Below are 16870 nucleotides of genomic sequence, written 5' to 3'. Positions count from 1 at the left end.
ATAAAATTTTTATTATATAAATTATTATATAATTATTATATATTTTTATATTATGTAGGTGTTTTTTTTTTTAATATGCATAGTATATGCTATATATCCATATAAAATTATTAAAATACAAAAAAACATATATATATATATATATAAATTATATTATTTAATATATTTATTTTTAATTATATTAAAAAATTTTACAGAAATGTGTGTTTTGTACCTTTTATACGTAATAATAATATTTAATATTAAATTTTTAATAAATATAATATTATATATTATAATTATTATTAATTTATTTTATTTTCTTATATTTTATTTTATTTGGGGCGTGTGGTGTGTGTGTGTGTGTGTGTGTGGTGTGTTTTTGTGTGTGTGTGTGTGTGTGTGTGTGGTGTGTGTGTGTGTGTGTGGGGTTTTTTTATTCCCCTTTTTTTTTGTTTTTTATATTTATTAATTTGTATATATGTATTTTTTTAAATATTAATCGTTATATTTTTTATACATTATAAAATTTTATGTAATCTATAGTGTTATATGTATACTATGTACGTCTTTATGTATTTATAATTTATTGTGTTATATTTTGTGCATGTGTATTTTTATATATTTAACTATATTGTTTATAGATATGTAAATTAAAATATATACGTAATTTGTAAATATATATGCATATATTGCTATAATACTATCATATACATTGTATTATATATTAATATACTTTTGATATTATGTTTTATATAAAAATAATTAATATTATATTATTATTATATTTAATGTGTGTTGGTTGGTGTGTGTGTGTGTGTTTGGGGTGGTTGTGTGGGGTGTTGTTTATACACACACAATTATGCATATGTATATTGTGTGGGGTATGTGTTGTGTGTGTTTTAAACATATATTTTTTATATTTTTAATAATTTTTATATATATATTTTATATAAAAATATAATGTAATATATATATAAAAAGTAAATACGCACATACACACAACGCACACACCACACACCCACACACAACCACCGCCCAACGCACACCCACGCACAAAACCCCACGACACACACACACCATCACACCACACACACACACACACACACACACACAACCCCACCACAAACACACACCACCACCCCACACAATATACACACATATAACACATACACCTACATCTATTTTGTGTATACCACACACACCACACACACACACACATATATATATATATATATATATATATAAATATTATATTATGTTATATTATTATAATTATTATATTATTATATATTGTTAATATATATATATTATTATATATTTTTATTAAAATATATATATGTGTGTGTGTGTGTGGTGTGTGTGTGGGGGGTGTGTGGTGTTGTGTGTTGTGTATTCATATATTTTTAGTTGTTTTAGGGTTTTTGTGTGATTGTGTTTTGTGCACGTGTGTAGTAATATAATTTATATATTTTATATATATGTTTTTTATATTTATTTTTATGTGTGTGTATTTTTTAATATGTTATGTTTTATCTATTCTATCTATAAAATATCTTTTATTTTTCTATAAACTTTAAAATTTTAATCTATATCTATATTTTTGGGAAAATATATATATATAATATTATAATTTTAAATATATGAATATTTGATAAATATATAATTAAAAATATATATATTAATATATATATATAATTAAAATAAATTTTTTGTTAGTCTTTTATTATATTATAATTTTATTTATATATATAATATGATAATATATTATATTATCTTTTGTATTTATTATATTTATGTAAATTATATTTATTATATTTATATATGTTATATATAGAATATATATATATTCCAAAATAAACAAACCCCCACACCCACCACAAAACCATATATAATATAATATATATTATATATATAAATATATTATACCTATATATATATATATATATTATATATATTAAAAATTATATATATTAATATTAATATATTATTATATATATATATATTTATCTATATTTGTTTATATGTGTGTATTATTTTATGTATATAAATATTTTATATATATTATTATTATAATATATATTTAATTTAAATACACATCACAAAACACACACAGGGCACTCACTCACACACACAAAACACCACACACGGGACTCCTCACACAACAACACACAACACACCAACCCGCACTCCACACACACACCACAACCACACACACACACACACACACCACCACACCCCCACACACACACACACACACACACACCACACAAATCAACAAAGCACGCAACACAACACCATAATATATATATTATATATTAAAATATTATATATTAAATATATTTTATTATTGTGTGTGTGTGTGTGTGTGGGTTTTTGTGTGTGTTTTGTGTGTTTGTGTGTGGTGGATTATTCTATATTATATATATTATTAATATATTATCTATATTTTTAAGAATATATATATTATTTTTATATATATAAAATTTATAGTATATTTAATATAATTATATTATTAATTGTGTGTGTGTGGTGTGTGTTGTGTGTGTGTGGTGTGTTTGTGTGTGTGTGTGTGTGTAAACATATTACATATTATAAACATACATATTTAAATATAATTTACATATATTAAAAATACATTAATTTCACATATGTCATTATTTTACTATAATATTATATATATATATATATTGTTATATTTTTATATATTTAGTGGTTTTGGGGTTGTGTGTGTGTGGGTGGGGTGTGTGTTTTGTGTGTTGGTGTGTGTGTATTATTGTGTGTTTTGTGTGTGTGTTGTGGGGTGTGTGTGTGTGTTTGGTGTGTGTGTGGTATGTGTGTGTGTGTGTGTGGGGTGTGTGTTTGTGCGCATACTACATACATATATATACATGACATGCGCATATGTATTAACCATATATAAAATATTATAATATATATATATATATATATATTTTATATATATATATATATTTATATATGTATTTATATATACAAATTCATATAGATATAAGATAATATTTATATATATATAATTTATCTATATTTATCTATCTATATACATATAAATCTCTCCTCTTTTCTCTCTCTCCTCTCTCTCTCTCTCTCTCCTCTCTCTCTCTCTATTTTATATAATATATATATATTATATATCTATATATATATATATATATATATATTTTAAATATGGGCCCACACACACACATACACACACACGCACACGTAGACACACACGCACCTGCGCACACACACACACCACCACACACACACACACCCACACACACACACACACACACACAACACACACACACACACACACACAACACACACACACACACCGATGTGTATTATATGTATCTATTTATACATATATATGTATGTATATATAAACTATATATACATATAAAGGTATGTATATCTACACATATATACACAATATTTTGTGTGTGTGTACAATTATATATATATAAAATATATAATATATTATAATATATAATATATATATAATATGATATACTGTATATATTAATTATATTATATATATATATATATATATATATTGTTTTATATTAATATATATTTATATTCATGTATATATATTTATATATATATATATATATATATTTTATATTTTAATAGGATTATATAATACTTAGATTATATATATATATATAATATATATGTTTTTTTATATATTTGTCTATTTATGTATATATATCAATTTAGGGTAATATATTTACATATATTTATATATACACATTTATATACATTATGAAATATACATTCATATATTATATATTTTAATATATATATATAAAATATATATAATTATATATATTATTTAATATTATATTATATAATATATATATATATATATATATATATATATTCATATATATATGTGTGTGTGTGTGTGTGTGTATATGTACATATTTTGTACGTATGTATTTTATTTATCTATGTGTGTTTATTTTTTGTGCGCGTGTGTATTATGTATATATTTATGTGTGTTTTTTTGTGTTTGTGCGCGTGTGGGATTTGTGTATATATATGTATATGTGTATTTATGTATATATTGCTTTATGATATGTAAATATGCATATATGTAACTATATGTGTTTATATATGCATATGTATAGTATGTACACACACACACACACACACACACACACACACACACACATATATATATATATATATATACTATATATATATATTATATATATATATATATATATATATACTACACATATATATGTTTATACATTTATATATATATACATGTTTTATGTATATGTTTATATATATGTATATGCATATTATATATACACATATACATACATATATACACAAAAATATAATATATTCATATATATATGTATATATACATATATTATATAAATATAAATATATATAAATATAAATTATATTATATATATACATATATGAATATATGTTTGTATATATACATATAACATATATGTATATATATAACATATACATATATATATATATATATATATTCATGCATACATATAATATATAAATATATATGTATATACATATATACTTACATACATATAACCTCTCAGTAATGAATTGAGAGAGGCCTATGTCCTGCAGTGGAATGAATGGCTGATGAAAAAAAATATATAAATGTATTTGCATATATATATTTATATTTATATATTTGCACACCGACACGGACGCGCACACGCACACACACATGTATATTTGTGTGTGTTTTTGTGTGTCTCTGTTTGTAGTTACACATATATATGTGTATGTATGTGTATGTTATATAAGTATATATCATCTGTGTGTGTGTGCGTTAAAAAAAATACATATATATATATATATATATATATATATATATATATATTTATTTATTTATATTTTTATATACACATGCACATATACACGCATCCAAATATATGTATATAACATATTGCTACGCCAGTGGGTCTTTGTCTCTGTGCGAAACATGTGTTAACATGAAAAGGATGCGGCTGCCGGTGTATGTGGCCGATCTGGACGAGCACTGCTCTGCTTGTGGGCGCTATGACTACCTGACGCGATGAGTAATGGCGTGTGTTCGACTTTAACGAAGCGGTGGGGTGCAGCGGTGAGAGTGCCCTTGGCTTCTCAGAGGTTGTGCGGGGACGAGTATTTAGCGGCTGAGCGATGCACCTTGGGCCCCAGGACAGAGTCTAGAATCGGCGTGTCGACTGTCAAAGTGATGCGTGGATGTTAGAGGGCCTCGTGGAGCCCGTATTCAAGCGGTGTTGGGGGGGGGGGCTGCAGGCTGGCTGATGGCGTAGGGGCGGTTGGGGCGGAGCGCTTGTTGGAGCAGGTAGGGGTTTAGTTTAGCAGTGTTGTGTTAAAAAAGGGCCACTTCTCCGATGAAGGCGCAGATAGGTGCCGTTGGGTGCAAAGGGAGCTGGGGCACTTGTGAGGAAGGTGGGAGCATGCGCAAAGTAGTCGTCGCTTGAGTAAAGGATTTGTTTGGTGTGGGGCCGTTGCTCTACATTCCTCGAGACTTGGCGCACTGGACGGGAAAGGGCGCCGCTAACCATTGCGGCAGTGCACCGACGAATTCGTGGCAAAGCTCTAAGTAGGGCGGCTCATGCCATGAAGGAGGAGGGCTGCTGATTTTACAGGCGGGTGTTCATAAGGGAGAGTGCGGTACAACATAGGTGATAGAGTGTGGCTGCATAACGCGGGCGTCGTCGAAGCGAGGGCTCTCGCGCGAAGGCTAGCAGAGCCGCCTGGATAAGGGCGGGGTTTGCATACACAGTGGTAGCGGCCCTCTCTGATTTCAGTCCTCCTATCGAATTCGGGGTCAGATGGCGAGCACCGTCGTTGTCGCACGTGGCGCGGCTGTGCGTTACCATGGGTCCAGAAGCCTAAGCTCTGGGGCGATGTGAAAAGAGTAAGATGACCGTTAGCCGCAGTAGCGGCGATGAGCGTGGGCAGAGCGCTGACCGAGATGAGGACGAGCTTATGTTGGACAGTGGGGCGATGCAACAAACGTCGATGGTGACCATGAACCTAGGTCTTGGGGTGGCAGAAGATAGCCCCTCTGGGTCCCACGAGCCTTCCTCGCAGAGTGGAAAAAGGGGGGGAAGGCCCCCGAGCGAGAGGCGAAGAAGCCGTCGCTGGATGAAAGTATTTTGTGTTCTGGTAAAACTGATTTTGAAAATTACGGTTTACTTTGTTTGAAAGAATTTTGTTTGTTACTGAGGGACTAATTTTATTTAAATTTTCTTATTTTGTTTCATGTTTAGTATAGTCATTAGCGAGACGGTCGTCTGCTTGTAGGGGGGGATAGTTGCTATGGCCTAGTGGATCTTTGTCTCTGTGCCGAAGCATGTGATTAACATGACCAGAATGACGGGCTGGGCATGTGTTAACATGAAGGCACCTGGGCAATACATGATGCAGCTGGCTGTGAGCGAGAGGGGCGTAAGGAAGGCTAAGCCAAGAGGGACCGGTTGGTGCTGCTCCTGGAAGATCGTACGCTCGTGTGTGGCCTTGCGACCTGATATAAATTTGTGTTGCCCTGTTATAATAAGGCTGTACGCGTGCAGTGTGACTATGTCTGGTGTCCCCCTGTATAGTTAATATAACTTGTGTAAATAGATGAAAGACTGGTCTATTTTGTGTTTTATTTCGTGCTCTCTGGCCTACGCCACGTGGCGTTTACCGCCTGTGGTGTTCTAGGGACGCTGTGGTTGGGGGCTCCCGGTGGGCGCTCTTGGAGCTGTTTCAGTGTTCACGACCGGCTGTGAATAGCAGCCGTCTGCCTAGGCCTGCCTTGTGTTGTGGCTAGAGAGGAGCGTAGGTGGTGCGCGTAAGCAATATATAATCTTCTTATATAGGCATATACCTATATATATACACAATACTAGACACATACCTACTATGCTAAGCTATACATCCAGTCGATGCATATATAGTCATTAATGATGCACATAGAAAAGAGACTGATACACACGCACACGACAGAGAACTCGACGAAAAAAAAAAAACCCTCAGCGAAAAAAAAAATAAAAAAAAAAAAGCAATATACACATCATCACCCGTTACATCACCACACACACCACTACACACACACTACATCAGCATCAGGCACGCACACGGACAACACACACATCACTCTACACACACAAACAAAAAAAAAAACCTAATGCTAAGTAAAAAAACAATAAAAACAGAAAAACTTCTGTTTTGACGCACACATGAGGTAATTGATAATCTGTTATACGTTAATTACCATTCAGTACCATTAAGTGTATATATCGGACTGGACGTGTGTTTGGTTGTGTGTAAGTGTTTACAAAAAAAAATAGTATGCTTTGGTATGTATATTGCTATTTCTATGTATACACCGTAGTTTTAGCAAACGTGTTTCTGCTTGTTATGCGCAGATTCCAATGGTGGACAGGAGCTACTGTTTATATCCGAAATAAAAAAAATGAAATGCTCGTGTTTTTTACATCATATATATATATTAATATATATATTATATATACTATATATTATAATTATATATATAAGTATGTGTGTGTGTGTGTGTGTGTGTGTGTGTGTGTGGTGTATTATATATATATATATATATATAATATATATTTATATTATATATATATATATATATTATGCTATATATAGTATATATATATATATATATATAATATATAGCTACTTTCATATCATATAGCTTATCATCGTCATGCATCAGGTGTTTACGCCGACTAGGGGGGGGGGGGCAAAAAAAAAAAAAAAAAAAAAAAACAAAAAAAAAGAGGGGGGGGGGGGGGGGGGGGCATCCACACTTCGCTTCTAGTACACGAGGTCCCGCGAGGCGAGTTCCAGGCTATTGGCCCTTACGGCCCATACGTCTAATTCCTGCGCGACTAGGTCTGTCGAGCTGTCCCTTAAGCTCATGATCTCCTGGATGCGTGGCTCACAACCTCCTCCACGCTTAGGGTTGTCCTGCGCAGGAGAGACTATACTGATGGGTGCTTATAGGGTTGCGTCCAGCATGGAGACGGAGGCATAGAGTGGCCGCTATTATAGCGCTGTTCCTGATGTTGGGGCGAGTATACAGCTCCCATGCGCGTCTCATCCGGTGTTAACTCGCGCTTTGACACGTGTTCTCTGCCAACTGTAGGGCCGTCCATGATTCAGCGTAAGGGACTTATTACAAAAGACATGCAAGGGTGACGAGATTCCAAGTACACTGGAAAGGCGTCCAGAGTTTCGATTTGTTCAACCTTCCATAGAGGGCATAAACTGCAGGTATGCAGGCGGCTTGAAAGACTAATACAGCGTGGTCTTCTGTGGCTATAGTACTCGACATCTGCCAAACACTCTTGTTGATTGAGTTCGCTGGCTCCTTGTTGCCAGTACCAATCGCGATCTATTGACTTCTTGGTCTGACAGCCCGAGTATATGGACTAGCGCTAAACCAATGTATACGTAAATCTCGTCTGGTAAGCTTCAAGCTCCTCGCCGGCTAAGCATGGGGGGGGATCGACTGAACTGTGCCGGCGCAACAGGCGACACAAACACAAAATTCTGAATCTTGGTCTTGGTCCGATGAGACGCATCTAAGGCCTGGGCTTCCGCTCTCTATTGCTAATGTGCATCAAAGCCTGTCACCAGTGCTCTAATTACTCATCGGAATATGGTCTGAGACTATATATTGGTGTGCCTACATTTTTGCTGCCACACCTGAATTGGCGTCGTAGCTCTACCCATTATACCGAGTCCATACAGGTGTTGAAAAGTGTTGTTGGCAAGGACACAGCCTTGGCCTCACGCCCTGAATTAAGGCAGGGATTAAATTCGACAACGTCCCGCATCGCACACTTTAGCAGCACTTTCAGTACGCATTATGAAAGGCTTGCTAATTAGGCCAGTAATCTATTTCGGAATTCCGGCCTGAGTCTCAGGATTCTCTCCATAGCATTCCCGATTGGCACGCCGAGTGTCAATCCCCCCCCACGGCCTTCTTAGTAGTTACGTATGTAGGTTGGCTAGCAAGACCGACGACCAACTCACGCGGCGTTCAAAACATTAGCCGAAGCGCTAGTATACGTCTATCTCGTGGACTTGTCCAGGAGTAAAGCCGAGACTGCCTCGCTGGTCTTCTGTGGCGGCTCAGTAGGTGGTTGGCGGATCCGTTTCAGAAGTATGTGGGCGAGAAGCCTTGCGCTGGTATGCTGAGCTAGTGTAATGCCACGGTTAGTTGCTAGCAATCCCACCGATCCCCTTTCCCCTTCGTATGAGAGGGATGACGCACGCCCCTACTAGCAGTTCGGGGAATGGTACCATGAGACTGCCAGTATGGCAGTCATGACTGTATCATATACTTATATTGTGATCCTTTTTCCTGTAGCATCCCGAACCCTTAATAGCTTTGTATGACATTGTTTCAGGCTGCTATTGTCGGTACTAAAACAGCGATGTCGAAGTTTGTGTCCTGTTATTTTTCTTAATTTGCATCATAAAGATGTGCGAATAGAAAAATGATTGTTTATGCTAGTATAATATTTTTTTATACAAGGCCAACATTGTGTATACTCTACTATAATAAACTGGAATATAAAGTTACTGGCTGATTATTCTGCAAGTTTTGATTTTATTTATATGGACTCACACACTCCTTCGCTTCGCAAGGCTGTATTTCTTATCACTATATTGTTTCTTCATATGAAAATTTGGCATGAGTTTGCTCTAGGCGAGTGACCTCCCATGTCCGCAATCGATCAACTGGATAATTTCGATTTGTCTGATTCATATAAAAATCAGATACAAGAGCCTTTTTGATATTTTCGCTAAAAAGGCACATTAAACAATCTGATGTGCCCATTAGTGAATTGTAAAAATTAGAAATAGATAATAATAAGTAAATAGAAATAAAATAATTAATAATTAGTATATGAATAAATAAAACTTATGATGTGATTCCAAATTTATGATGAATAAAAACCGTATTTTAAGACTCACGTGAGTATATATCTGAAAAATTATGCGTGCTCTGTTTGATCTAGCGCTGATTGCATCCCACTGTATCAAGGTATGAGGTCATATAAAATGTCGCAAACGCAGAAAGATGGCCCCAAACAGGTTCCCGAATAATGTGAAGCGTAAAGAACCAATCTTCAAAGTGTTTTGGGGTTTTTGATGTATGTGTGTGTAAACATGAGTGTGTGATGATATTATCATATTTACCTATTTATATAGTTAATTAAATATATATACTATATATAATAATAATACGTACTATAGTTATAGATTACCTATATTTGATACTATATAGTAATCTACACTCTCGTTATATATTCTAAGTAATCTTAGTTCGATATGATATATCCCTATTAACATATTTATATCTCTCAAAAAAAAAACAAAAAAAAAAAATTATCATAGATTATATATAATATATAATACAAATCTATTCAATATAATGAATTATATAAAGTATAGTATATTATAGTTCTATATATATATTTATATATTATATATATAGTACATAACTAATATATATAGTATAAGGTAGTAATAAAGTACTATACTTTATATTATATATGTTACTCGAATTACCTAATGCAAACTGCTTTCTTATCAATCCTTCTCTATTTCGAGAATCGTCCTTCTCTCTACACACATCTCTCTTCGCGGTCAAGTCGTCTCTCTCTTCTCTCTCATCAGCGTTTAATCTCCTTCTCTATCTCTCATCTATATATATAGGATATAGATATATATAATGATATATATATAGTATGATTTATATATATATATAATGATTTATGTAGATATATGTAAGGATGATATAGTTTCATGGATGTGTAATAGATAGGTATACTTATCCATATAGCGTTTATTCTATATATATTATATGTTATTATATATACTGATATCAAAGATGTATGTTATTAATGATTATTTATATATATTGAATGATATTCAGTATAATATTATATATTGATTTATATATTATATAAAATACACATTATTTGTTATATTTATTATATATATTACATATATGTTGATATATAATATATTAGCATATTATTAATTGTATTTATTTATAGCTCTATATATATAGTATATAGGAATTATAGGTGATATATATAAAATATATGTATTATATATACTAGATAGATTATATTATGGTATACTTATTACATATACATATATAATTTGATATATAATATAATTATGTATATATTATATATATATCAGTAATAAGGTATACCCGATATATAGATATATATTATTATTATCATGTATGATATTATATGTGTGTGTGTGTCAAGTGTGTGTCTGCATAAGTGTGTGTGTGTATTAATTGAAAAACTAAAAAATTAAAATATAATTATGTAATATATAGTATATCTGAATAAGTATTATACTATACATGTCTATATATAAATTATGATAATATATGGTATATACTAGTATTATATTTATACATTATATATAGCATTATTAGAGTCTAGGCTATGCGATCTATATGTATAATGTAGTTTTGTGTGTGTATGTATGTAAAAGTACATCACAGCACTACGACACAATATCACATGCACTACGACTACAGCCACTATCACAATATTATAATTAATATGATATATAATATAATTATATATATATATATATATTTAGTATAGTCTATATAAAATACATATATTAATATGCTATAGAATATACATATTACTATATAGCATAGCATTATATAGACTATATATAATATATTAGTAGTTATATAGATATATATAAGTGTGTGTGTGTGTGTTTGTTGTGTGTGTGTGTGTGTGTGTGTGTGTGTGTGTATGGGCTGTGAGGTGTGTGTGTGTGTGTGTGTGTGTGTGTGTGTGTGTGTGTGTGTGTGTATGTATGTGTATATCTTTACATACATGTATATGTATATATATATATATACATATACATATTTTGTATGCATATATGTATATTATATATATATATATATATTATATATATATATATCATATATATATATAACTATATATTATCTATAGTATATATATATATATATTATATTATGTATATGTAATATATAGATTATATATTATATATATATCTATTATATATATAACTATATAATATATATATATATATATATATACGTTGTTATGTATATATATTTAAATTTATATTATATCTATTGGTACATTGCATATCTGCTCAAATTAATATTTGAAATGTAGTTTATTAAAGGAGACGAAATGGCATGATTTCTTAACTGTTACAATTCCATTTGAAAAATACAAGTGTATCATTTATCTTTAATGCTTACATGTGTTATATAACCTTTTCCTTGTTATTTTTCAGATGCCATGACTGCTGGGCATTTATTGTATGCAATGTTCCTGTTGCTGCTCCTGCACCTTCAAGCCACCTTGGCTCAGATGGGGTTGCGCAGGGCAGCTTCGTCGGGGGCATATGTCGGCAGCAGCAACACTAGCCAAAGTCTCTTCGCCAGATTCCCTTGGCAGGACCAGACAGCTAACCACTCCAGCAGAATTGAAAGCTCCTTGGCAGCTATCTTCCGTGGTGTTGCTTATGGAGTGTCAAGTTCACTTTCCCCTCTGCCACCTTCCCAGCCTTCCACTACGACCACGACACATGCAGCTACTACGATTACCACTGAAGTTATTACAACTTCCCGGACCCCAAGAGCTCCTCCTTTCTACCAAGTGCTACAGGATGTACCAGCGCGTGATGAACATTATGGATACCATTACCAGGACACAACTCCAGTGACCACTTGGGCATTGGTTCCTAGGTTAGAACTAGAAGTGCAGCAGGATGCTGTAATGGATCCTAGAGGAATTAGTACCTTAGGAAGCTTACCTGTCCAGACACCCTATGTAGAAGCACCTCTTGATAATGACTTGGGGCGCACTCACGGTATTGGTGTGCCACGTGCGGGTATAAACATCCAAGAGGAATGGGTACATTCCTTAGGCACAGCATGGATAGTGCATGTATATTGTGCAGCAGGCCTCTCCAGTCTGTTAGCTCTAATGTCACTTTTCTGCATTTTTCGAGTACTCTCAGGCACTTATCTACTGCCCCGGGGATATTACATCACTGTGCAGCTGCTGATGTTTCTTGCTGGATTTTTGCGCAGCATTGTACTCTTTCATGACCCCTATGCAGTTCAGCGCCTTTTACCTGCTACCATAGCCGCACTAGCTGAAGAGGCAGGATGGCCCTGCCTGACAGCAGCACTGGCAGTAGTAGTTGTGGCTGTCGTGCGGGCATGGCGAGGCTCAAGACGAAAACCTCATTTACCGGTCATCCTCGCTGTTATAATTTCTTCTCACATATTTATTTCTGTTACTATTCATTTATGTGCTGCTGTCTTGCCAAAGCATACAGGAGTACTTAGAGGAGTATTCCACATTATTACAGTAGCCTGGGGGTGTGCAGTGGGTTTGGCTAGTCTAGTGGCTTCATGGCGAGCAATACGGGTGGTGAAGCGCCAGTTAGCAACTCCACTTCGCCTAAGACATTCCCAGCTAGACAGCTCCCGAACACCTGGCCACTCTCGCATTGTGTTCTTCCGTGGTGCACACCTGGTACTTGTAACCTCTCTATTACAGCTACTTCTGGCAGCATTACATGTGTATGCACTTACAAACCCACGTGAGATGTTGGAAATACCACCTGCCCATCCATGGCATTGGCTGGCCTTCCAGAGTGGCTGTCGTGTCACTGAAGTTGCAATGTGGTTGCTTTTAGGCATCATTTCTAGCCTCCCTGTTAGAGCGACTGCAGGAAAGCCATACACACATGGAAGTGATAGATTAATGTCTGCTTTCTCATGTAGATGTTGTAGCAGTATGTGTTCAAGAAACAAGTTGGATGGTGTATATCCTGCCATAGGCCAGTCCAACCAATCTGTCAGAAACTTTACACTTGTATGTGGGAAAACTGTATATGAAGAAGCTCTCACAACAGAACCGCAGGCTGGTAACCATAAACATGTTGTTATAGCACATGGAACAGCACACAATCAGCACATTGCTGGAAGCTCAGCCACACTTCAGTCTGTGCCGTCAGATTTTCATCTCTTGTGGTGTCACACAAAGCACGGTCCCCTTAAAAGCAATATACCAATTGATTCCTCCCGTCCTTCCTCAATGCTCTTCAATGATGCCGGTTTTGTTAGGTTTCGCTTGCAAGTGGATCCCCAACAAGCTATGGAGGACGTCCTTAGGAAATCGAGCAACCACCTGGAAGAACTGAGCGAGAAGCAGAATAATTCATCTTCCTGTGATCAAAGAAGTAACTTACCTTCAGCTATTGCCTCTGCTACAATCACCACGACCACCACACGTGTAGAGCAAGAACCTCGCCATGCTCTTGTAAGACCTGAGAGAGTGCATGATACTGGGCAGCTGGAGCAACTGCTGCAGAGCCACTTCAACTCAGAACTGTATAATGAGATGGCAGGAGAAGGAGGGGAAGGTGCTAGTGTCACAGATTACAGCTCAACTGATCCACTTTCACCTCTGCCTACAGGAGATGTTGACTGGTCCAAGTATGCAAGTACATGCTCTTCTATTAGTGCTGCCAATAGTTTTGATGTCCGAATGTATAACGATTTGGAAATGGCATCATACTACTATACACCACCATTATCCTCTGGCTCTTCCTGCATTTATGCATCCCTTCACCATTCTCATGTAAATCCACGCCCCTGCCACGTTCATCCATATGGAGATGAAACTGATAGGAATGGCTATGAAACACAGGCTGCAGAAGAGCAACTAACATCTCTCCTGGCGCCCCAAACACCCTCAGCCTCTTCCCAATCAGAAGTGCATGTGGATTACCTCACTGACGTTTCACATGACAAGTACACTCATGGTTCTGATGACTCTGATTTATGCTCTCTAGGAAGTCGCAGTGAATGGCAACAAACATGTTACCATGAACTTCACTGGGAGGACCAACATCCAACAAGGGATTGGCATGTGAGTCCAAAGGAAGGAACGCCAGACTCAGCTGTTGTAGTTGATTATGCTGGTTATGCAGATGCTGCAGGGGATGATGCAGAACTAACTCTCATGCAAGATTCCCCTCGCCCTCCTGGTTTGCTCTCGAAGATAGTTAAAAGTAACTTTTCACTTGGAAGTAATGGAGGTTATATTGCACTTGGAACTGAGGATGCCTTCAACTTTCCGCATTACCAATTCTTTCACAGGTACCAAGACAATATCAGAGAAAGAGGGGTTCGCCCATGTGGTCACCTACCCAGGAGTTTTAGCATACCTAATAGGACAACTTCACAGACCTTTATTCCTTCCCAGAGTGCTAGGATGGCCCCAGTACACACCGAGAATAGGTCTACAATGGCGCAGATGCATTTAAAAGACATACAGGGTGATTTGAACAGCAAAGACACCAAGGGAAAATTTTCAAGCTCAGGAACAACTGGTACAAGACATGGCAACGGTAGTGGATGGCACCACACAGACTGATGGTGCCCACAATTGGAATACCCCATCACCACCATCCTCACGCCCTGCTTCCTCTCTTGCCTCACATTCAGACCTCCTATCTGAGTGTGTGAACTCTGAGGAAGAAGATGAGGATACCCAAGAAGTTGTCAGTGAAGACAACGACCTTACCCCTGAAGTAACTCCTAGAGTAACTCCTGAAATTATAGTGATTATAGACTGAACAGTGTGGATTGAAAACAAACGAACAGGGCTGAGAGCCATCAATCTTTTTTGCTCGCATGGACACTGTGTAGAGATCATAATTTCATACATATTTCTACAACAAAATGTATTTCTTAAGAAAATGGTTTACTCGTATGTTGGGTGGCAGACCATGTATGCATTTAGAAGGGTTGACAGATTCATGTAATCAGTCGGATTCAAGCCCTCATTTTTATTTGTGGTGATTCATAATGACTTTATGTGGTTACATGATTTTTATTTGGATTTTCGCCCACTGGATATTGTGCTGAGAAATATATCTCTATACATGCTCTCACAAGACTATACTCATGGCCATAAATGGCTCAGTTCGTCGCATCCAGAGTAACAGAGAAACAATCGATGAGGAAGAGCAGGAGAAGTTACCGGAGGAGGGAGAAGAGTAAATTGCCAATATTAATTACTTGTTATTGTCATAATTATCATCACTCATGTCAGCTGCAACTAGGAAGTTAATTCAGATAAGCGATGTGAACCAGAGCAGCCTATATCTGATTACTTCTCCTATGATGATGATAATAATAATAATAATGAGGAAGAGGAGGGTGAGGATAAGGACTATGATAGTAATGGCAAAAGAATACAAAACAATTACCATCTAATCCTAGGCACCAAGTTTTCTTCATACCCTGGTGACTCCCTTTTCCTTTTGTACGAAGAATACTTTGCCGAAAATGAGAGAGACGGCGAAGGCCTCGAAGCCTACAGAAAACGCGTGATTCATGATCATCAAAGTACATTTATGTATGTTAGTACCTAGTCGCACACACACACACACACACACACACACACACACACACACACACACACACACACACACACACACACACACACACACACACACACACACACACACAGCACACACACACACACACACAGGCACACACACACACACACACAGGCACACACACACAAACACACACACACACACACACACACACACACACACACCACACACCACACACACACACACACACACATGCTCTCCTCTCTATTTCTCTCTTCTCGTCACTCTCCTATCTCTCCTCTCTCTCTCCCTCCTCTCCTCCTCTCTCGCTCTCTCCTCTCTTCTCTCTCTCTATCTCTCTGTCTCTCCTCTCTCTCTCTCTCTCCTCTCTCTCTCTCCC

The 16870-nt window shown here is 35.5% G+C and overlaps 1 protein-coding gene across 1 annotated transcript in view; it reads left to right on the top strand.

Annotated features, from left to right (window-relative positions):
- Positions 1–16523, top strand: part of LOC119582016 — a 72812-nt gene extending 56289 nt beyond the window's left edge. Inside the window, exon 2 of the mRNA XM_037930222.1 lies at positions 12340–16523. Within this exon, the coding sequence (XP_037786150.1) occupies positions 12345–15500 (3156 nt within the window). The 5' untranslated portion in view covers positions 12340–12344 and the 3' untranslated portion in view covers positions 15501–16523. The remainder of the gene's footprint in view (positions 1–12339) is intronic.
- The last annotated feature ends 347 nt before the right edge of the window (positions 16524–16870 follow it).

Source organism: Penaeus monodon, chromosome 2 (assembly GCF_015228065.2).
Source record: "Penaeus monodon isolate SGIC_2016 chromosome 2, NSTDA_Pmon_1, whole genome shotgun sequence".
Taxonomy (NCBI): domain Eukaryota; kingdom Metazoa; phylum Arthropoda; class Malacostraca; order Decapoda; family Penaeidae; genus Penaeus; species Penaeus monodon.
Note: the sequence above shows the minus strand (reverse complement) of the source record. Positions and strands in the feature narration are given on the sequence as shown.